The 24,535-nt window shown below is 44.9% G+C and overlaps 1 protein-coding gene across 1 annotated transcript in view; it reads right to left on the reverse strand.

The window, feature by feature from the left end:
* Window positions 1-5,888: 5,888 nt before the first annotated feature.
* The window catches only part of LOC138732925 (ceramide transfer protein-like), a 51,379-nt gene continuing 32,732 nt past the window's right edge, over window positions 5,889-24,535 (reverse strand). The window contains exons 6-9 of the mRNA XM_069879706.1: window positions 10,520-10,615; window positions 9,800-9,932; window positions 9,614-9,684; window positions 5,889-5,903 (exon numbers count right to left, since the gene is read on the reverse strand). Of these exons, the coding sequence (XP_069735807.1) occupies window positions 5,889-5,903; window positions 9,614-9,684; window positions 9,800-9,932; window positions 10,520-10,615 (315 nt within the window). The remainder of the gene's footprint in view (window positions 5,904-9,613; window positions 9,685-9,799; window positions 9,933-10,519; window positions 10,616-24,535) is intronic.

Genomic DNA, 24,535 nt, shown 5'->3' on the forward strand with positions numbered 1-24,535 from the left:
ATCATATAATGTATCTTGTCCTATTCTTCTGACTTTAATTACTTGTTCTTTATACTTAGTAAATATTTTTAATTTCTACAAAAGAATACATTTCTGAAATTACAAAATGTACATTTTCAGCAGATTAGTATGTTTTGATCAACTGTATATTATGTTTGCTTGATATTTGATATTGATATTCATGGTTGTAGTAAAGATGGTAAAAAATATTTAATCTGTTGAGACAGAAGACACATACATATAAGTATCTTAGATTAAGAATGGTTACAGCTGCTCTTCCATAGGATCATTACTATGAAATAGCACTTTAGAAATATGCAACCACAGGTAGGGAGATGAAGGTATTTCAATCAATTCAGAAGTTTTGGAAATAACGTTAGCCTTGCTTTTGCTTCATAGGCTGACTCTCAAAAAGGTAAAGAATCAATGGATGTCCACGCAAGCACATCTGAAGGTAAAAATAACCTAGATTATCAGTATTGTGATTACTGTGGATTAGTAGACTAGGAGGCGCTTTTACTGCTTTCAAGCTTAGTGTATTCATTTGCAAAGTGTATAAAAAACATGCCTTCATCTAAGGTGCTGAGGCTCAACTCATAAATGTTTTGAGGTCTTCAGATAAAAGTGTTATGAGTGTTGGTAAAGAGGTTATGTATGTATATTCAGAAAATAAGTACCACAGTGAAATGTTTTTACTTGCACTCAGTTGCTTTAATGAAATTTGGTGGGGGAAAATATGTGCAGATCTTACAGACTGCATTTGTCCACTTGCATTTATTTTGATTTTTTCCTAAGACCCTGACATAAGTCCCATTTACATTTGGACAGGAAGCAGTCATTTAAGATGTCCCAGGATAGGAAAAAATACCCAGGAAACTGAACTGAAACTTCTCAAGGAAGTATGGAAAATGTTCTTCACGTGTCAGAAAGTAGGTAAAGGAGCCCATTTTTCATTGATTATTTCTCATTTTGTTGCTTGGGCAGTCACAAACTGCAGCAGTGTGTCTCAGTGTGCTAACTGGTATTTATTCTCCTTTTTTCCTACTCTGTTTGAGTGCTTGATTTTAAAAATACTGAAAATAAAGCCTGATATGAGAAAGGAAATTGAGACATCACCTGAAGAGTGATTTCACCAAAATGTCCGGTGTCTCTGAAAGCTCAGTAGATACCAGAAATGACTATAAGAAAATGGTGAGGACTGAGGGCGTAGTTCCCTTCCCTTGGCAACCTGTTCCAGTGTCTCACCACTCTCATGGTGAAGAAATTCTTCCTAATGTCTAGCCTAAATCTGCCCTTCTCAAGTTTATACCCATTCCCCCTTGTCCTATCACCACTAGCCTTTATGAATAGTCCCTCCCCAGCTTTCTTGTAGGTCCCTTTCAGGTACTGGAAGGTCGTGCTAATCTCACGAAGTTCAACAAGGCCAAGTGCAAGGTCCTGCACCTGGGTTGGGCCAATCCGAAGTGCAATTACAGGCTGGATGGAGAATGGATTGAGAGCAGTCCTGAAGAGAAGGACTTGGGGTGCTGGGGGAGGAGAAGCTCAACGTGAGCCAGTGATGCATGCTCACAGCCCAGAAAGCCAACCATGTTCTGGGCTGCATCAGAAGTGGTGTGACCAGCAAGACGAGGGAGGGGATTCTGCTCTTCTGCTCTGCTCTCATGAGACCTCACCTGGAGCCCTGTGTTCAGTTCTGGAATCCTCAGCACAGGAAGGACATGGTCCTGTTAGAGCGAGTCCAGAGGAGGCCACAGAGATGATCAGAGGGCTGGAGCACCTCTCCTATGAGGCCAGGTTGAGAGAGCTGGGGTTATTCAGCCTGGAGAAGAGAAGGCTCCAGAGAGACCTTGGAGCAGCTTCCAGGACTGAAAAGGGCTGCAGGGAAGCTGGGGAGAGGCTCTTGATCAGGGAGTGCAGGGAACAGTTTGAAGCAGAAAGAGGGGAGATTGAGATGAGATCTTAGGAAGAAATGTTTTGCTGAGAGGGTGGGGAGGCCCTGGCGCAGATTGCCGAGGGCAGTGGTGGCTGCCTCATCCCTGGAGGTGTTCAAGGCCAGGTTGGATGGGGCTTTGAGTAACCTGATCCAGTGGGAGGTGTCCCTGCCCATGGCAAGGGGTAGAACTGGATAGGCTTTGAGGGCCCTTCCGACTCAAACTGTTCTGTGATTCTATGATATTAAAATACAACCACTGACTACTCAATGATTAGCCTGTCATAAGCAGCAATTTTGGTGAGTTCAGCAATAGCGAGTGCAGCAATATCAGCAACCATGGAACAGCAAACACGCAACTCAGATCGCCTACCCTCCCCCAGCCAAATTCCCATTTTTATACTAAGCATGATGTTATGGTATGGAATATTCTGTTGGCTCGTTTAAGTTAGCTCTCCTGGCTCTGCACTTGTATAATAGGAAAACATGAGAAACTGAAATCCTTTATTTCTTAGCAACAGATAAAAAACCGAAAACAAACCAAAAAAAAATCAGTCTATTTTCCACATTATTCTCATACTAAATCTAAAAAACAGCATCTGCTGGGAAGAGAATTAACTCTATCCCAGCAAACAAACAACTGGCAACAACTAAAACAGTGTTATCAACATTATTCTCATACTAGCTCCAGAACACAGCAGCTACTGGGAAGAACATTAACTCTATCCCAGCTGAAACCAGGACAGACAATTATAGAATGATGACATCTATCCTACTTCCATCTGATGTGAATAAGACTCAGAAATGTGTTTGTTATTTTAAATTTAGAAAGCAGTAATCAATTAAATATTTGGAAGCCACAAAGGGGTGATAGAGGAAGCAAATTCTCCCAGATTCACTGAAGAAACAGTTTAAAATTATGGAGCTATATAAGCAAATATGCTTGTATAATCATTGAATGTACATATGTTACAAAGACCATGAATGGAAAAGAATTCAAGGTGGTAAAGACCAATGCTGAAGAATCAGTTATCAGATTAAATTAGCAAAAAGCTAAAGATGAAGCTCTGATGCACCTGATAGGTAGTAACACCATCTCTAACATTCACTTCTCTTTCCTGAGTTGATAAAATTTAGATGTACTGGAAATATTATATACAAGCAAAGAAAAAGTATGCACAATAGATTTGCAGGAGGCTGTTTTGCAATCTCATGCATAATAAAGGCAGTATTGGGGGTTTTATCCCAGGTGCCACTCTTGAGATGAAGGCACTCCAGAGGGTAAAGTCCCTAACAGAAGACCCTGCTGCGTTTTCTAATGTACATGGAAGGGAAGAACCAAGCTGATGTCCTGCCCTGTTGCCATCAGGATTCATTGTAGCACTGCTCACGAACACCATGTTATACATCTTGTTCAGAGGAGTAGCGGCACCTTGTTGACTCCACCTTGCAAGGCCCAAAATACTGACGTTCAAGAACAGGCTAGTCCTCTCACATAACAACTAGCCAATTAGTAGTAACAGCAAAGAATTTCTCAACCTGTGGCAGAGTCAAACCATGCCATTTGACCTGTTCTGAACCAGCTTAGGGCAGCACGCTGACAATGCAGGACATCTGCAGTTCCACAGAATGATTTAAAGGCAAAAATTAGGCTGTACGTAGCTAAAAAAATACCCCAGACTCACAGGAAAAACAAACAAACACAACAAAATCCAAATAAACCCACTAATTTTATCTGTTCAAAGAAAGGTAATGGAACAAGTTTGAGGGATTTCCTAGAAAATAATCAAGCCATCCTCAGTTCGCAAAAAGAGGGTTTGTGGGTGTTTTTTATTCATTTGTTTGTTGGGGTGAGGATTATTTAGGGCTTGTTTGTTAAAGAGAATGAGACACAAGGAGAGAGAAGCAGTGTGTCTAAGTGCACATGTACCCCCACATAGGAAAGAGTTATTTATTTATTTGTTTGTTTGTTTATAATAGGCACAGCTCTGCTTTCTGGATGGAAGCCAGTGCAAATTAGTACTTCAGGCCCTGTCTTGTATGAACTGTTACAGAACGCAAGTGGTACAATTCCTCACATCCTCACCTGACAGTTACTACACAGGATAAAATTCTTTAAACTGGAGATGACATTTCTTAAGGATGTAAGTTTGGATATGATGGTTTTAAATTAGAATTTGTCTAAACAAAGGGGGTTTGACCAACTTAGTGGCATTCTATGATGGGGTGACTGCAGCAGTGGACATGGGTAAACTGACAGATGTGATCTATCTAGACTTCTGTAAAGCCTTTGACACAATCCCCCACAACATCCTTCTCTCTAAATTGGAGAGATATGGATTTGATGGGTGGACTATTCGATGGAGAAGAGAAGACTCCGAGGAGATCTTATAGCGACCTTCCAGTACTTGAAAGGGGCCTACAAGCAATCTGGAGAGGGACTATTCATAAAGGCTTGTGGTGATAGGACAAGGGGGAGTGGCTATAAACTGGAGAGGGGCAGATTTAGACTAGATATAAGGAAGGATTTCTTCATCATGAGAGTGGTGAGGCACTCGAACAGGTTGCCCAGGGAAGTTATGGCTGCCACATCCCTGGAGGTGTTCAAGGCCAGGTTGGATGGGATCTTGGGCAGCCTGGTCTAGCAGGACATGTCCCTGCCCATGGCAGGGGGGTTGGAACTAGATCTTTAAGGTCCCTTCCAACCCCAACTATTCTATGATTCTATGAACTGGGTTTAGGAATACACGCATCCGGGATCAGTGGCAAACAGACAGATGAGGTCCTCACTGGATGTCATCCGTTACAGAAGAGGGAAAGACCCTTGTGGCCTCTCATTTTATACAGTGTGACGTGTATGGAATGGAGTCCTCTGTTGGTCAGTTTAGGGTCACCTGCCCTGTTTGTCCCTCCTCGCAGGTATGGCCCCTTCCACCAGCTTGAGGATGGCCTTGGTTAAGTATAAGCTTTGGCCTTTTTGCATACCAGTGCTGTGTGTTATCACTTTAGAGAAGAACACTGTCTCAGGAACATGCAGTTAGCTTTCAGTGAATGAATTTACTTACAGAAACTGAGTTAGTCACAAAGCTGACTCTACTTTATCTCAAACCACAACACAAAGACAGGCACAGAGAAAGCATCCAAGTAGCCAGGGACCAGGTCAGGGAAGTCAAAGCCCAGATAGAATGAAATCTGGCCAGGGACATCAAGGACAACAAGAAAAGCTTCTATAGGTACGGCAGTGACAAAAGGAAGACTAGGGAGAAAGTGGGCCCTCTCTGGAAGGACATGGGAGACCTGATTGCCCAGGATATGGAGACGTGCGAGGTACTCCATGACTTTTGTGCCTCAGTCTTCACTGCCAGGGGCTCAAACCCCACCACCCAAGATGCAGAAGGCAAAGGCAGGGACTGGGAGATGGAAGAACTGCTCACTGTAGGAGAGGATCAGGTACGAGACCATCTAAGGAACCTGAAGGAGTACAAGTCCATGGGACCTGATGAGATGAATCTGTGGGTCCTGAGGGAACTGGCAGATGAAGTTGCTAAGCCCCTATCCAGCGTATCTGAGAAGTCATGACAGTCCAGTGAAGTCCCTTCTGATTAGAAAAGTGGAAACATAACCCCCATTTTTGAAAAAGGGAAAAAAGGAAAACCCAGAGAACTCCAGGCCAGCCAGTCTCACCACTGTGCTGGCAAGATCATGGAGCACATCCCCTGGGAAACTCTGCTGAGGCACATGGAAAATAAGGTGATTGGTGACAGCCAACATGGCTTCACATCTACATAAGTGGTTTAGACTATGAGTTTTTTTGTGATGGAAACATCCTGATCTACGACCCTGGAGTTCTCTGGATTCCTAAACATTGGTGGGGATTGCACCGTAATCCACCATCCCCTACCATCGGCACCACCAACAAAAGGTAAAGGAGATGGGCTGACTGGTACCCCAGATGTTATCACTCCAGAATGGACTATAAGAGAATGAGAGGAGCAAGCACTAATCTCAGCTGGTCTGAGATCCCCCACCGATGTCAACAATCCGCAAGCATTGGAGCATTTGCAGAAATTTCACTCACAGCAGCTTTGAGGAAACACCTAAAGACTCTACCACTGAACTCCATACAGGTTGTATAGTCCTTTTCAAACCCTTATAGGATGCTAATATTGCTCTAGACTTAAGCTTACATTCTTGACTTAGAATTGTAACATTATAGGTAATAAACTAAATGTTTAAATACAGTTCTGGGTCCTACTCTGTCTATCTCGGTGTGTGACACATTCCACTGCGGCAACTACACCACTCAGCTTGGTGTCATCTGCAAACGTGCTGAGGTTGCACTCAACCTCGCTGTCAAGATCATTGATAAAGATACTAAGCAGCACCAGTCCCAGTACAGACCCCTGAGGGACACCACTAGTCACAGATCTCCATCTGGACTTTCAGACACTAACCACTATTCTCTGGATATGAGCCTCCAACAAGTTCCTTATCCAGCACCGAAATGGTGATTTGTAAATGGTGGGATGGAACATCAACTGTAATGTGTTAGAAACAAGATTAACAACTAAGATAACTACAACGACCCTTATCTTCTTGTCCCCAGAGTCGTTGAGATTGACCACACCTTAACGACTCTGAGCTGATCTGATTTCATTCCCCCTGGATATGCAATGAGGTTCCGGGAACAAGTATAATTGTCATTTCGGGGAAATATATGAATTTGAAAACAATTCTGAGTATAAATTTTCTGTGAAGTCACTGCTCGGCAGAAGCACTCTGAGGACAAATCCCGAGTCTTCTCCAGCGCTGAATAAAGTGTACCTGCCTTAATGGTTAAATTAAACTGTTAAGCGTAAGTTTCTTTGTTTCACCACCTTAAAGCTTTAGTGCAAGAACAATTACAAGCTGGACACATCCTACCAACTACCAGCCCGTGGAACACACCAGTGTTTGTAACACGGAAGAAAAGCAGAAAATGGTGTTTATTACAGGACTTGCAAAAAATAAATGCAATTATTGGGCCTATGGGAGCATAGCAGCCAGAAATGCCCTCACCGACAATGTTACCACAAAACTGGGACTTAACCGTTATAGATTTGAAAGACTGTTCTTTTACCATTCCATTACATCCAAAGGATGCAATCCGTTTTGTTTTTTCTATTCCTTCTATTAATAGGGCAGAACCGAGCCAGCGGTATCACTGGACTGTATTGCCGCAAGGCATGTGTAACAGTCCAACAATTTGTCAGTGGTTTGTAGCAAAAGCTTTATCACCAGTTCGTGAATTATATCCTCAAGCCCTGATTTATCATTACATGGATGATACTTTAGTTGCAGCCTTGACACCAGAACAGGCGGCTAAGGCTGTAGCAGCTGTAACAGCAGCAGTCACTCAAGTAGGTCTTTGTGTCACACCAGAAGAAAAAAAAAAAAACAAACAACAACTTCTCCATGGAAATGTTTGGGGTGGAAAATCCAAGAACAAACTGTTCAACCACAGCAAGTTAAACTTTTACATTCTGTAAAGACATTGAACAATATGCAAAAATTGTTAGGAGCCATAAATTGGGTACAACCCTTGATAGGCATCACTACAGAAGAATTACATCCTTTGTTTATGTTGTTAAAAGGGGATTCAGATTTAACCTCTCCCAGGCAATTAGACAAAGATTCATTGGTTGCATTAGACAAAGTTGCTAAAAAGCTTAGTCAGAAACAAATATTTCACAAATGTTTAAATACTCCAATTGAATTATATATTATTTCAGCCAAATTCCAACTGTTTGGAGTTTTAGCCCAATGGGTAGAAGGTGTGTCTGCCAAATTTAGACCAAATTTAGACCTTTAGAATGGATATTTTTACCACATCAGTTTACTAAAACAATAACAACTCAGCATGAAATGTTAGGTATGTTAATTCAAAAGGGTCGCAATTGTTTATTGGAACTGGATGGGATAGATCCCTCAACCATCTATGTTCCCATGCCTCAACAGTAAGTAGACTGGCTTTTGCAACATTCCTTATTTAACAGAAGAAATGCAAATATAGAATGAGTGGAATACACGTGCAGGATTTTTTGATGGAATTGGACCTTGGATTATAAAAATGGCCATGATAGGTTTTAAGATTTTACTTGATTTTTTTCTAGCATATTGATTTGTGTGCCTTGCTTAATTAATTTAGTGTAGAGCTTGATTCATAGTGTTAAGACAAATATTAGTAGTTCATGAAAACAAAAAAAGGAGAGATGTCAGAAGAGATGCTGAGCAAGAATGACCATGAATGCTGCAGAGCCTCTGGAGATAAAACTGCAGGGAGCTTTGATAACCAGCTAGCCTCCAGCCTGAGAAAATACAACATCAGTGGCAAAAACAAGAAGGCATAGAAACAATAACAGTGGTCACAAGGAGCTGGGAAGGAGAAGAACAGCTGTGGAAATTTTTATGAAGGACTTGCAGGACTGTTGTTGACATTTTCACTAAGGTATAAAGATGAGGTTGTAACAATAAACTTGGTCTCAGCTTGAAATGAAAGCAGAGTCCGTGTCTGTTTAATACGCCACAGTTTCTGAAGCAGAATGCTGTGAGAAACTGTGTTAAAGGCTTTACTGAAGTCCAGGAAGATACATCCACAGCCTTACCCTCATCCAGCAGCCGAGTCACTTTGTCATAGAAGGTGATCAGGTTAGTTTGGCAAGACCTGCCAAGACTCTCAACCACCTCCCTGGGCAGCCTGCTACAGTGCCCAGTGATGTTTTCCATGAAAATTTTTTTTTTGATGTAAAGCCTGAACCTCCTCTGTTGGAGCTTGAGGCCATTCCCTCTTGTCCTGTCCCCTGTCACTTGGGAGAAGAGGCCAGCTCCCTCCTCTCTACAACATCCTTTCAGGTAGTTGTAAAGAGCAATAAGGTCTCCTCTCAGCCTCCTCTGCAGAGCCTCACTACCCTCCAGCAGATTGACAGTTCCACCCAGCTTAGTGTCATCCATAAACTTGCTAAGGGTGCACTCAATGCCTTCATCCAGGGCATTGATAAAGACATTGAACAGGGCTGGACCCAGCACTGAGCCCTGGGGAACCCCACTTGTCACTGGCCTCCAGCTGGATATAACACCATTTACAACCACTCTCTGGGCCTGGCCATCCAACCAGTTTTCCACCCAGGAGAGTGTGAGCCTGTCCACGCCAGATGCTGACAGTTTCTCAAGCAGAATGCTGTGAGAAACTGTGTCAAAGGCTTTACTGAAGTCCAGGAAGACCACATCCACAGCCTTTCCCTTGTCCAGTAGGCACGTCACCTTGTCATAGAAGGCGATCAGGTTAGTTTGGCAAAACCTGCCTTTTGTAAACCCATGCTGACTGGGCCTGATCACCTGGTTCTCTTGCATGTGCTTCATGATAGCACTCAAGATCACCTGTTCCATGACTTTCCCTGGCACTGAGGTCAGACTTACAGGCTGGGAGGTGACCCTGCCCATGGCAAAGGTTTGTAACTGGATGATCTTTAAATTCCCTTCTGACCCAAACCATCCCATGATTCTGTGTTCCTATGATTATTTTGAACTGTTGTTTTGAACAGTATTTTAAGTAGTGAAGACATTAAACTATTTCAGAAAAGATTAGAACACACATCATGCCCCGACTGTCTCACTAAGGTGTGTATACAGGTGAAGTGTTATTACCTTATGCATCTGGTAAATGATGATTGCATTATCAGCTAAATTTTCCACAACATGGAAATTTTCAATTGCTGCTAAAAGAGGAGGGTGGGGAAAAAGTCCATCAATATACAATCATGGATATTAGATCAATATTATCAACAATATGCTTGTTGATAAACATGCAAAACTTAAGAACTAATTCCTTACTTTCCCAGTCATTACGAACATCCACATTCCAGAAGTAGTGGCAAACTTTGTGCCCTGTTACCCCTTTAACGGCATGCGTTGCTTTCAAAGGATCTAAAACTATTCCATTCTCTTCCACCTCTCTTCTGTACACCTATGGCCAAATACAAAGAAAGAAACGCAGAACAGGAATTGTCAAAACTGTTCATGTTTCAATTGTTTAAACTTTCATCAGCTTTGATAAAAGCTTACCTAGAAGACTCATGAATTAATAATTTTCCACGTCAGTGTACTCTGGTAACTAACAATGCAGATGTTCTTACATGGCACTTTGCATTAAAATACCAGTATTTTCAGAATCTGTACTCCAAAAATGATTAAACTACCTTATTTATTACCATGCACAAGAATGCATACAAGCACAGTGGAGTAGCCAACAGTAACTTGCTACCATATAACACTGAATTTACATACCATTTTGATATCAAGTTTTAAGTAGGAGAAATGAGAAAGGGATCTACAAAGACAAAGCTATCACAAGAGATGCATAAGATTTTGCATGAATAAATATATTAGAAGCTGCAGCTCTTGCTGACTCCCATCCTAACTAAAATAATACTATTCTCAGAGAGAAGTTTTAACAGCATAACTTCCTAAGAGGTAGTATTAAAAAAGAACAAAAATGTATGTCTTCACAGCATATCATTGTATATCAATTAAGCAAAAAAACCAAATACTTACTTTCATTTCTTCTTCTTCTACAACTAGCTGCCAATTGGCATCTCCTCCTACATCTTGCAAGGAATATGTCATATCGTTTTGTACCATCTCTTCCACCTTTAAAGAAAAAAATATGCATTTTTAAATCATTCCTTCCATCTTCTTGGGCAGGGGACTGTACAGTACTGGAAGTTACAAGTCAGTACTTCAAATCCTGTTCAGGAGCTGAACACGGACAACAGATCCTTCTGTCACAGGTTAGAATAAGCAGATACTACTGGCCTTCAGAAACAAAAGCCAAAATCTAGATTAAACTTCCAACTTCATTCTTTATGGACACTTCCCTATCCTTCCCTTGCACCTCTAAACTGTCAAAACTCACTATTACTAGCTAAGACAGTGAAGGAAGGAATAAATCATCATGTTAAGGGAATGAATTAGCTTAAGCAATAATAAGAATAATAAGAATCAAATCTTGGTCAGCTTGCAGTAAGAAAGAATGTGATTGTAACAGGAGTTTAGCTTGTTTACTAGTTGAAACAAGCAACAAATCAAGTATTGTGTATCTTAAAGAAACTTGTCTCTGACTGATGGTCCAGGCCGGGAAAACGTCTAAACAAAGAACAAACCTGAGCTCACCAAGAGAACACAATGAGGAAGGAGATAAGATAAAGAGCATAAGAGGATTCTGAAAAAACAAATGAATTGTGATGCACATACAGAGGGGGCGATAAGATGGGATAATGAGTTTCATGTATGTTTAACCAATGTGATAATGAGTTTTATGTATGTTTTAACCAATGTAATAGTAAGTTCTATGTATGTTTAACCAATGTTTCCCGCAATCTATATGAATATGTATGTTTAATCAGTATAAAAGTCCTGTAACCAGCCTCAATGGACACAAACGTAAGGTGAAGGAACTCCCTGTGTGTCCAGCACTGTTATTTATTTATTAAAGCAATACCTGCTTAATAATCAAATCGGCATTGATTACTGAGTTTGGCCTTTTCACAGCATCAACAGTTTTATTTCAGCACATAGGAAATTACTTCTGCAATGCACTGTAAGACTTAAAAGCCAATATTCACTGAAGAGCTTTTTAAAAGCTGTGGGAATATAAGGGAAGACGGGCAAGAAGGAATTGTAAAACGTGCTTGAGTGACCTTGCAGCTGGGATGTAGAAAAGCACATAAGCCATGCTAATCATTGCCTAGTCTTGGGTGCTTGACAAGCCGAACCCTTTGTCTTTAGCTAACATAGGCCTGTGAAATTCAGGGCCATACAATGTGCTTGAGATTCCAGCCCTGCTGTGAGAAACGTCAAAGACTCTGCTCTCCTCTGATAAATACAGAAAAAGCAGCAGTTCGCTCTCACTCTTTCTAGCAAGGTCTGAGCTCCTCAGTGCCTGCGTTCCTAGTTGTGTTTCTTGTGCTGAGTGCTGTTTTGTAGTTGCCCCAGATCATGAGGTAATGGGAATAAATTTACTCTTTTCATTTTATCTGTGGCTTTGTGGTTGCTCCTGCGCTCTGCCTGCATTCAGTGAGGATGTGCTCAGTTGCAACATATTACAGGTCCTGATGGGCAAGACATTACTGCACCTATGCTGTATCAGTGGTCGCATGCAGCACTTTGAACAGCATACATAGAACCAGCCAAATTACTATCATCCCTCAGAGACTGGTGTACAGTGCGAGAAGTTATTAATGTGGTGCGGCAGATGAGGATGGCTCAGGTGTTGGATATGGCATCTAATCTGGACAGCGCAGCAGTAATGAAAGACATCAGAAAGTAGTTTTTGAGAGAAGGCCTGCCTCACTAAAACCTTTTAATACCAGCAGTGACAAATGATACTGTAATCTAAGCGCCTTAACAAATACTTTTAGGGTAATTGGGGCTATAACTGCAGGACCATCTGTGTCCGTGGTACAGATAAGCAGGAAAAAAATGGGGAATGATTTGTACAAGCTGGAATCTCACGATCTTAAATGTCACGCTGACGGGAAAAGTCAGCAAATATATGCAAAATCACACCCAGCCGGACCATCAAATTTGTGCCCATCCTCAACCTCGTTAACCACTTCACAGAATCACCAGGTTGGAAAAGACCCACAGGATCATCCAGTCCAACCATTCCTATCAAACACTAAACCATGTTCCTCAGCACCTCATCCACCCGTGCCTTAAACACCTCCAGGGAGGGTGACTCAACCACCTCTCTGGGCATCCTGCTACAGTGCCCAGTGACGCTTTCCATGAAAATTTTTTTTTTGATTTAAAGCCTGAACCTCCCCTGTTGGAGCTTGAGGCCATTCCCTCTTGTCCTGTCCCCTGCCACTTGGGAGAAGAGGCCAGCTCCCTCCTCTCTACAACATCCTTTCAGGTAGTTGTAAAGAGCAATAAGGTCTCCTCTCAGCCTCCTCTGCAGAGCCTCACTACCCTCCAGCAGATTGACAGTTCCACCCAGCTTAGTGTCATCCATAAACTTGCTAAGGGTGCACTCAATGCCTTCATCCAGGGCATTGATAAAGACATTGAACAGGGCTGGACCCAGCACTGAGCCCTGGGGAACCCCACTTGTCACTGGCCTCCAGCCGGATATAACACCATTTCCCACCACTCTCTGGGCCTGGCCATCCAACCAGTTTTCCACCCAGGAGAGTGTGAGCCTGTCCAGGCCAGAGCCTGACAGTTTCTCAAGCAGAATGCTGTGAGAAACTGTGTCAAAGGCTTTACTGAAGTCCAGGAAGACCACATCCACAGCCTTTCCCTTGTCCAGTAGGCACGTCACCTTGTCATAGAAGGCGATCAGGTTAGTTTGGCAAAACCTGCCTTTTGTGAACCCATGTTGACTGGGCCTGATCACCTGGTTCTCTTGCATGTGCTTCATGATAGCACTCAAGATCACCTGTTCCATGACTTTCCCTGGCACTGAGGTCAGACTGACAGGCCTGGAGTTCCCTGGATCCTCCCTGCGATCCTTCTTGTAGGTGGGCACAACATCAGCCTCCAGTCCAGTGGAACTTCCCCAGCCAGCCAGGGCTGTTGGAAGATGATGGAAAGGGGTTCGGCAAGCATATCTGCCAGCTCCCTCAATACCTTTGGGTGGATCCCATCCGGCCCCATAGACTTGTGGGTGTCTAGCTGGGCAAACAAGTCTCTAACCACCTCCTCTTGGATCATGGGACCTTTCCCCTGCTCCTCCAACTCCTGGGTTTGTACACAGAGGGAACAACTTTCCTTACTATTGAAGACTGAGGCAAAGAAGGAATTAAGTACCTCAGCCTTATCATTATCCTTTTTTACAGTTGTTCCCTTTGCATCCAATAGGGACTAAATATTCTCCCTGGTCCTCCTTTTACTGTTAATGTATTTATAGTTGGGCTTTAGTCCTCCTTATTTTTTCTCTGCACAATCTCACTTCCTCCCTGTAGTCCACCCAAGAGATCTGTCCCTTCTTCCAAAGCTCATAGACATTCCTCTTCTTTTTGATGTCTCTCAAGATCTCCCTGCTCAACCCAGCTGTTTTTTTTTCCCCCACAGAATCACAGAATCACAGAATAACCAGGTTGGAAGAGACCCACCGGATCATCGAGTCCAACCGTTCCTATCAAACACTAAACCATATCCCTCAGCACCTCATCCACCCGTGCCTTAAACACCTCCAGGGAAGGTGAATCAACCACCTCCCTGGGCAGCCTGTTCCACTGCCCAATGACCCTTTCTGTAAATAATTTTTTCCTAACGTCTAGTCTAAACCTCCCCTGGCGGAGCTTGAGGCCATTCCCTCTTGTCCTGTCCCCTGTCACTTGGAAGAAGAGGCCAGCACCCTCCTCTCTACAACCTCCTTTCAGGTAGTTGTAGAGAGCAATGAGGTCACCCCTCAGCCTCCTCTTCTCCAGGCTAAACAATCCCAGCTCTCTTAGCCGCTCCTCATAAGGCCTGTTCTCCAGCCCCTTCACCAGCTTGGTTGCTCTTCTCTGGGCTCGCTCCAGAGCCTCAACAACCTTCTTGTGGTGAGGGGCCCAGAAATGAACACAGGATTCGAGGAGCGGTCTCACCAGTGCTGAGTACAGAGGGAGGATAACCTCCCTGGACCTGCTGGTCACGCCGTTTCTGATACACGCCAAGATGCCATTGGCCTTCTTGGCCACCTGGGCACACTGCTGGCTCATATTCAGTTGGTTGTCAACCAACACCCCCGACTGAATAGGAGCCCCCAATGGCTCCTTCTCCAGCACATGCGTACGTCTTGATCCTGAGCTGCCAGGATTTCCTTTTTGAAGAGCTCCCAGCCCTCGTGGGCTCCCTTGCCCTTAAGGACTGTCTCCCATGGGACTTTGCCAAACAGCCTTCTGAACAGTCCTAAGTCTGCCCTCTGGAAGTTTAATGTGAATGTCCTGCTAACCACCCTCTTCACCTCACCTAGAACTGAAAACCCTATCATCTCGTGATCACTTTGTCCCAGGCATCCTCCAACTGTCACATCCCCCACAAGGCCTTCTCTGTTCACAAACAGTAGGTCATCATCCCTTGTCAGCTCACTCACCAGTTCTGTGAGTAGGTTGTCTTCCACACACTCCAGGAACCTCCTGGACTGCTTCCTTTCTGTTGTATTGTATTTCCAGCAGACATCCGGAAGATTGAAGTCTCCCACAAGGACAAGAGCTAGCCATCCTGAGACTACTCCTATTTCTTTATAGAAGAGCTCATCAGCTGCTGCTTCTTGGCTGGGTGGCCTATAACAGACTCCCATCACAAAATCTACCTGCTTGTGGGCTCCTCTGATTTTAATCCACAGGCACTGAATCTCGTCATCACCATAATCGAGCTCAAAGAATCTCACTCTGTGGTGACATACTGGCAGTCCTTGCCAGCACACCATCTCTCAGGCACTGGAGTTCCACTTCCAGGCTCTCTCCTGACTAGCCTGGCTTTGTCCCCCTCCCCCTTCACATCTAGTTTAAAGCTCTGTTTATGAGCCCTGCTACATTTTTAGTGAGGACTTTAGTCCCCCTAGGAGGCAAGCGCGCCCCGTCCCTAGTAAGGAGGCCTGGGGATGTGAGGGCCAGTCCACGATCAAAGAACCCAAAGTTTCTCTCCTCACACCAGGTTCAGAGCCAGGTATTAATCAAGTGATTCTTTTTGATCTCTTGCTTTTCATTCCTTAGTGTTGTAATGGAGCTAAACACTACTTGCGCCCCAGAGCCCTAAAGTCTCTCTTAATGGCTTTCAGCTTCCTGCGCTGTGCGTCATCGCTGCCAATTTGAAATACTACCAGAGGGTAATAATCTGTGGCTTCCACCAAGGAAGGAAGTTTTCTAGTGATGTCCTTCACTGATGCCCCAGGGTAGGCAGCAGACCTCCCTGTGGAGTAGGTCTGGTCTGCAGATAGGTCCCTCTGTTCCCTTTAGAAGGGAAACCCCCAAGATAATCACTCTCCTCTTCTTCTCAGAGGATGTTTTGATGGTCATTTGAGGATGGTGCAGCCTAGGGAACGTTCCTAGGCTGTGGGAGGCATCCTCTTCGTCTGTGGGGATGGATTCCACCTGCAGCACTTCATATTTGTTCTTCAGGGGAATCTGGGGGTTTGTTGTCTGAGCGGGGGCAGTGGGTTTGCTCTGCCAGGCAGGAACTTGCTGCTATTCCCCGTCTCTTATTCCCTCAATCTTGCAATTGGCAGATGGGTGGTGCTCAGCCGCACTAGCTCCAGCAGCCTACTGAGTTTGTGAGAGGGCGCTGCTCCACTGATCTATCTCCCTCTCACACTCCCTGATAGTCCTTAGGCTAGTTACTTCCTCCCTCAGCTCTGCCACCAAGCAGAGGAGTTCCCCCACGTGAGCGCAGCTGCCACAAGTGAAGCCAGTGCCAGAGGCGTGAGTCGGTGTGGGAGGGGGGCACTGCCTGCAGCCCAGGCTCTGGGTAGCTGCATGCACCCACTGAGGCTCTGTCTGGGTGGCTACATCCATCCTGGCTGCTGCAGCACCCGGAGCAGCTTTAATTTTATGCCGGGTGGCCACCATGGTCCTCGGTCCCTTCTGGCCGGCCTCCAGTCCCTCTCTTCACCCTCCCTGCTCGCCCAAACTGCCCTGTTACACTACCGCATCCCGCACCTGTTTGCCACGCCCCTGTTCACCATGCCCCGGGTCAGGGTGCTCCCTAGGGAGTGTTTAAATCTCCCGCGGTAGCCGCCGGGACCGCCCCCTCCCGTCAGGCACCGCGCGGGACCGGCCGCTTCCGGGTGTCAGGAGCCCAGCGCCGCCCGCCCCGCTCCCGCCTGGGTTTTCCTGGGCTTTTCCCGGCTCAGGGAAGTGCCCCACCGCAATACTCACCGTCCTGCTGCTGGATGATGCCGAAAAAGTGGTGTTGTTGGCTTAGTTGCATTTAAATCTTCAATGCAAACCATTATCTTAACAATAAACAATGCCACACTGTTGCGACGAGAGCAGCCGTAGTCAAGACCACACCCAATGTGAGTTTAGATCTTGCTCAGTTTATTATGAACCCGCCACCGACTTTTATACACCGCGTTACAGTCTACGCGTAAAGTGCTTATTGGTCTGTGTCCACTACTCACACACTGATTGGTCAGCAGTTACTACGCGCTACGTGCCTATTGGTAGTGAGTGCCAAGCATGGTCTGTTCTTGTTCCGCCTTGCGTTCAGCTGTACTACTTACTACATTACCCACCTTGCCTTGCTACAAGCCAACTTCCTCTAGGTGTCAAAGTTGTTCCGGGGTTGAGGTGCTGCCAAAATATCAAACCTTAAAGAGCCAGTGTCCTGATGCCCTTTCCTTCTTAACCAATCCTCTACAATTCCCCCTTTTTGTTTTTTGCACTATCAACACTTGATGTAACCACTTTCCTGCTGCTCCTTATCAACTATGTAACAAGCAAGGTACAATTAACAATTATTACAACCAATATCATTCCTTTAACCGTCTCCGAGGGCCATTCAAAGAGTTCCAGGTTTCTAAGTCATTTATCCAGTCCCAGGTTATTACTAATTCGAAATTTTTTTTCAAATAGCTTCTCATCTGGTCAGATATCACCCAGACGTTAGTCTTGATTGCGATGGAATCTATGCGGCAATACCATAGATTACTGTTAGCATCTAAACTCCTCTAATCATGCTCATTGTTCTCATTCTCTTCCTGATTCATAACAGAGTTAGTCCTTTCCACTGTACTAACGCGGGTCCATTTACTGGGCACCCACAAGGGTCCTGCCAGAGTAAGAACACACATATATATCCTCGTCCGTTAAATAATACATCACTTGGTCCCTCCCAAATTCCTGACTTGGGATTTCTGTAATGGACTGACATAGTTGACGAAGTTTGTCCTGCTTGTGCCTGAGTATAATGTATAATTACTGGTGGCTCCTTACTCTCCCCAAACAAGCATAAATGATTTAAAACAAACAAGGTTTTGTTTAAACGCTCCTTGGGGTCTAGAATGTCTTTAAATTTATTCAGATAATCTTTCAGGGTACGATGTGCCCGTTCAATAATACCTTGCCCTGTGGGATTATTTGGGATCCCTGTCTTGTGCTGAACTCCCCACGTGTTCAAAAACTGCTCTACTACTTTGCTGACATACGCTGGTCCATTATCTGTTTTAATAGTTTCAGGGACACCCATTATAGCAAAACAAGATGTCAAATGTCGGCAAACATGAAGAGCCTTTTCGCCAGGCTGAGCGGTTGCCCATACCATTCTAGAATAAGTATCTATAGACACATGCACATATTTTAACCTTCCAAACTCCGGTACATGAGTAACATCCATCTGCCATAATCCTAATGCTTTTAACCCACGGGGGTTGACCCCAATCCCTAATCCCGGACCATGATGACTGCATTGCGGACAGCTTCTAACTATTCCCTGAGCATCAGTGATTGAAAGTTTAAACTGTTGTTGCAAGCCTCGTGCATTTTGATGAAACTGTTCATGTGCCATTCTAGCTAACTCAAACTGATTAAGAGGAGCCCTTGGCTGACCAATCGTTACCAACTGATCTGCCCGATCATTCCCCAGGCCCAAACCATGTTGCCACTTATGGCTTCTTATATGAATGACACAATATGGAGCAGTTCGTAATATCAGTGCTTGTCGTAACTGCTGAAACAGATCAAACAATCGTCTATTAGAAATATCTCGTAAGAAAGCGTCCTCTATTCGTTGGACAACTCCAGCCACATACAATGAGTCCGTGACCACGTTTACTGGATGATGTAACCACCGTTTCATAGCCCAACAAACAGCAGTTAGTTCTAATGTCTGCAAGGTGTCACCCGATTCCGCATTGAGTATCTGGTGAGACCAATGTCCATTATGTTCCCAAGTAACTGCTGCTCGGCGAGATCATTTACCGGCATCAGTAAAGACCGTCAAGGCCCCTTGTATGGGTTTTTCCTTAGAGCGAGGAATAGAGATCCATTGATAATTCCTTAGAAGGTGTCCAATCTTTTCCACTGGCATTTCTGTAGATACATGTCCACTATACCCCAGCAATGCAAGTTGTAAAGGTATAGAATGTCGCATGCACCATTCCCAGTCGGCCACTGTCATTGGAATGTGGATGCTGTCGGGCTCATTTCCACTTAATGCCAATGCTCGTGATCGTCCCTTTCTGATTACTTCTCCGACAGCCACAAGTCGCGGTTGAATATTTGTCCTTGGTTGACTGGACAGAAATACCCACTCCAATATCTGGAGGGAATTTCCCCCTTTTTGTTTTTGCCAATGTGCAATGATAGCACATACAGACAAGCGTAAAGACACAATGATCAGTCGCAATGGCTCATCTAAAAGACGTCGAGAAGCCCAACGTGAGCTAATCAATTGTCCCAAGTGGGTGATGCATTGTTTCTGGTTTTCTGTAAGTCGTAAGCGCTTGGATGCATCAGTCCCACGCAGCAGTGGCAAAAGTGGTGCAATGTCGTCGTTAGTGTGGCAAAATATCCACTCAATAATTCGTAATGAATCTTTTGAATTTTCCTCTATAATTACCTCAATTGTCCCTAAAGGTTGTCTGCACTAGGACCCAGCAGCCGCTGACTAGTTCCAGTGAGACTGGAATGCACAGTGTTCTCACAACATTCCCCTAGAGAGATAACACCGTTAACTCCTCTGGACTTCTTAAAGGCTGAAAGAAAAAAAAACTTAGAAAGTAAGGAGGAGGGCGGGGGGGGGCACTCACACACTTACAGCTGCATGTTTTGCTAGGTATTTTAAAACTTTTTCTTCTGTAGCCTTTCATTCCAAATATCCCCAGGTAAATCTACCTGTTTGCCGGCTTAGTGGACATTTGAGATTGAAAGGTCCCAGAGTTATATTTTCAAGATTAATCAAAACCAATTTCTAAGTCTTACAAACGTTTGAAGCGCTTCAAACACACACACACATACACACGACCACTCATTTCTCAGCTAACCGAATACATTCATACAAAGTTGGTTATCACTATTGGATCCACAATTTTTCCATGCTACGAATATTTAAACTACACATGGTACTGGGAACATACAACACTTAAAATACGTAGATGCATTATCTAATAAGGCTTATATCGATTGTCTAACAAATATTTCACTTATGGTAATCTTTTGTAGTTTCTGTATTGATAGAATCACGGACTGGTCAGTTGAACCACAGCCTCTGTCTCTTCATGGGGTGCAATTGCTGAAAAACAAATCAGATGAGTGATTCTAGTGCCCTTTGATTAAAGTCAGAAGGCATAGGCATCCAAACTATTACTTGCATCGCTCTCGTAAAGTCAGCATCAGTCAATTCTGGTAAAATAAACAATCTTTGTAACAGGTGATCATGCAATTAACAGTGCAGTAAGTCCATCTTTGCATTCTTTAAGGCTAATTGTTTAAGCAACACTTATCTAGCGGCGATATTGTCTGCCTGCTTATTTAAGGCCTCTTGTAGTTTGTCTAGAAAAGTCATGTGAATAACGCCATTTTCCAGATTTCTTTTTTATCACAAACACAGGTGCGTTCCAAGGACTATTAAATGGGACTGTATGCCCATGATCTATTTGCTCTTCCACTAAATTTTGCAATGTACCCAATTTTTTCAGTCATTCTGGCTTTCCTTTTTTTTTTTTTTTTTTTTTTGAGTTTTTAAGAGGTTGAGTTTGTAGGGACTAAGCCAAATGTATTTCAGGGATTCTTATAGACTCAAATCCTTGTGAGCCATGCTCTACAGAGTCAACTTGGAACACAGCTGCTTTGAACAAAATTAAATACACTATCCAGCTATCTGTTGGTATTAATACTAGTGGAAATGGTGTTCGTAACACTAGTGGAGACAGCATCCATACCCTTGCTTGAATTATTCCAGTACAGCCTGCATCAATGACCCCAGGTAAAACAAAGATTCCCAATCGAGTTATTGACAATCATTCTAATTACAAGTTAGTAAAGCCACCCTGCAATGGTCCTTTTACGTTCCATGGTATTGTGTGAAGTGCAGACGATTGCAGCACTACTGCGATGGTGGTGATCACGTCTATCTCTGTGCTGCATCTGGTTCTTGCTCTGAAGTGAGAGCTGCTGCTTGCTGCAGAGGCGTCTGTGTTGGTACGTGCCTCTGAACCATGCTTTGCTCCTGGTTTTCTGACAATACTGTCCCATTCTTATCCCATTTTGATTTACACCAACTGGTAAAATGTTTGTCCTTTCCACACCAAGGGCAGATTTTAGGCCCTCTCTCCTGGCGTTGCGTGTGGCAGTCTCTTTTAAAATGTCTCTCTTTGCCGCGTCTCTGACAGAACGTATTTCTGTCCCAGATTACAGTCAGGGCAGCTATGAGCTATGCTTAATAGGTAAATGATCCCAGCTGTTATTGTAGGAGTTTTCAGACCACACCATATCTTTCCATATTCGTCATTAGGATTTTTTGTCAGTGATTACAAAATTAAGGCTTCTGTAACTGCTCGGTTGTCTTACTTGCTTGTCAAGCACATCCTTCAATCTATCTATAAACACCATATACGGGTCATGCCTGTTTCAACTTTCTAACATCCGGTATCTTTGTAAGTATTTGATAAACCAAAAAGCCGCATCTGTTGTAAAATTGCATTATTTAAGCTGTCTTGACTCTTGAACTGCTACCAACGTTGTTTAATGGAGCCATTTCTTATCGTATCTGTTAACAGTCCCTTCTGCAATGCTGAAAACTGTTTGAGTTCTGCAGCAGCAGGCGGCCCCCCCTCAGCCCAGGGCAGAGGCCCCCCTACGGCGAACCGTTCCGCGGGAGCTGGAGGGGTGGGGGAGCGGCCCTCGGCCAGGTGGCTTGGTTCTCTTCTTACAGTTTTTGGCATCTCCTTTATCGCTTCGTCACTAATTGGCTCCCAGCGCAGACTGCCATGCCGCAAACAGATCAAAGCTTGCAATATTTCACCCGTCTGGCCCCATAGACTTGTGAGTGTCCAGTCGGGCTAGCAAGGCTCTGACCACCTCCTCTTGGATCACGGGAGCCTCATTATGCTCCTCTAGCTCCTGGGTTAGTACACAGACGGAACGACCCTCCTTACAACTAAAGACTGAGGCAAAGAAGGCATTAAGTACCTCAGCCTTTTCCTCATCCCCTGTTACTGTTGTTCCTTCTGCGTCCAATAGGGACTGTATGGTCTCCCTAGTCCTCCTTTTATTATTTATATATTTGTAGAAAGATTTTTTGTTATCTTTCACAGACTTGGCCAATCCAATTTCTAGCTGAGCCTTAGCCCTCCTGATTTTTTCCCTACACAATCTCACTTCCCTCCTGTAGTCCACCCAAGAGGCCTGACCCTTCTTCCAGAGCCCATAAACATTTCTCTTCTTCTTGATATCCCTCAAGATCTCTCTATTCAACCAAGCTGGCTTTCTCCCCTGACGGCTTTTTTTCTGGACCACGGGGATGGCTTTCTCCTGAGCTGCTAGGACCACCCTTTTGAAGAGCTCCCAGCCCTCCTGGGCTCCCTTGCCCTTGAGTACTGTCTCCCATGAGACTTCGCCAACCAGCCTTCTGAAGAGATCAAAGTCTGCCCTCTGGAAATTTAATGTTACCGTCTTGCTAAACACCCTCTTCACTTCACCTAGAACAGAAAACCCTATCATCTCATGGTCACTTAGTCCTAGGCGTCCACCTACTGCCACATCCCCCACAAGGCCTTCTCTGTTCACCAACAGCAGGTCCAGGAGGGCACCCTCCCTTGTTGGTTCATTCACCAACTGTGCGAGGAAGTTGTCTCCCACGCACTCCAGGAACCTCCTAGACTGCTTCTTTTCTGCTGTATTGTACACCCAGCAGATATCAGGCAGATTGAAGTCTCCCACAAGAATGAGAGGCATGGATCTAGAGATTGACCGCAGCTGTTTATAGAAGAGCTCATCAGCTGCTTCTCCTTGGCTGGGTGGTCTGTAACAGACTCCCATCACAAAATCTACCTTCTGGTGGGCTCCTCTGATTTTGACCCACAGGCACTCAACCTCCTGATGGCCACAATCCATCTCAATGGAGTCCAAGTCCTCCCTTACAAAGAGGGCTACCCCGCCTCCTCTCCTACCCTTCCTGTCCCGCCTGAAAAGCTTATACCCCACCATAAGCCGTACTCCAGTTATATGAGTCGTCCCACCACGTTTCCGTGATGGCAACGACATCATAGGCCCCTTGCCCTACGACAGCTTCCAGCTCTTCCTTCTTATTCCCCATGCTGCGTGCATTGGTGTAAATGCACTTCAGCTGAGCTGCCGAGCCTTCAGCCCTCCTAGAGGGAACAGGGTTCGTTCCCAACTGCCTGGTAACTGGAGTAGTTAACACCAGAGTGCCTGCATCTCCCTTAGCACCCCGAGGTGTGTTCTCCCCAACTTTTTGTGTGGTGAGGTACTGGTGGTCCTCACCCGCGCACCCTCTCCCAATCACCAGTGCCCCATGTCCAGGCTCGTTCATGTCTAGCCTGGGCTCAACCCCCTCCCCCTTCACATCTAGTTTAAAGCTCGATTTATGAGCTTGGCTAGGTTTCTAGCAAGGGCTTTAGCCCCCCTAGGAGACCCATGTGTCCCGCCCTTAGCAACAAAGCCTGGGGGTGCGTGAGCCACCCCATGATCAAAAAAGCCAAAGCCCCTCTCCTCGCACCAGGCTCGGAGCCAGGTATTAATCGAATTCATCATCCTGGCTTCCCGCTCCTCTCTATTTAGCATTGGGATGGAGCAGAATACTACTTGTGCCCCAGAGCCCTCCATCACTTTCCCAATGGCCCTGAAGCCATTCTTGATGGTTTTGGCCTTTTTGTTTGCTAGGCCGTCGTTACCAGTTTGGACTACTATCAGAGGATAGTAGTCCGTCTCGTGGACCAGGGAAGGAAGTCTTCTAGCTACCTCCTTCACTGATGCCCCCGGTAAGCAGCAGACCTCTCTGTGGAGCGGGTCCGGTCTGCAAATGGGTCCCTCTGTTCCTTTTAGGAGGGAGTCCCCTACAACAATCACCCTCCTCTTCTTCTTGGTGGAGGATGTTTTTATCTTTTTCTGAGAATGGTGCAGCCTAGGGAAGGATTCTAGGCTGTGGGAGCCATCATCCTCATCCTCAGGGCTGGATTCCACCTGCAGCACCTGGTACTTGTTCGCCAGGGGGACCTGGGGCTTTGCTGTCTGGGTGAGGGGAGCAGGTTTCCTTCCTCTGGCAGGAACTTCCTGCCATTCCCCATCTCTTGTTCCCCCAACCATGCAGTTTGCAGGTGGATGATGTTCGGACACACCAGCCCCAGCTGGCTGCTGAGTTAGTGAGAGGGCCCTGCTCCACTAGGGTACTGAAGGAGCTGGCGGATGTGCTGGCCAAACCCCTTTCCATCATCTTCCAACAGTCCTGGAAGACTGGGGAAGTCCCACTGGACTGGAGGCTGGCTGATGTCGTGCCCATCTACAAGAAGGGTCGAAGGGAGGACCCAGGGAACTACAGGCCTGTCAGTCTGACCTCAGTGCCAGGGAAAGTCATGGAGCAGGTGATCTTGAGTGCTATCATGAAGCACATGCAAGAGAACCA

The sequence above is a fragment of the Phaenicophaeus curvirostris genome, chromosome W (genome assembly GCF_032191515.1).
Source record: "Phaenicophaeus curvirostris isolate KB17595 chromosome W, BPBGC_Pcur_1.0, whole genome shotgun sequence".
Taxonomy (NCBI): domain Eukaryota; kingdom Metazoa; phylum Chordata; class Aves; order Cuculiformes; family Cuculidae; genus Phaenicophaeus; species Phaenicophaeus curvirostris.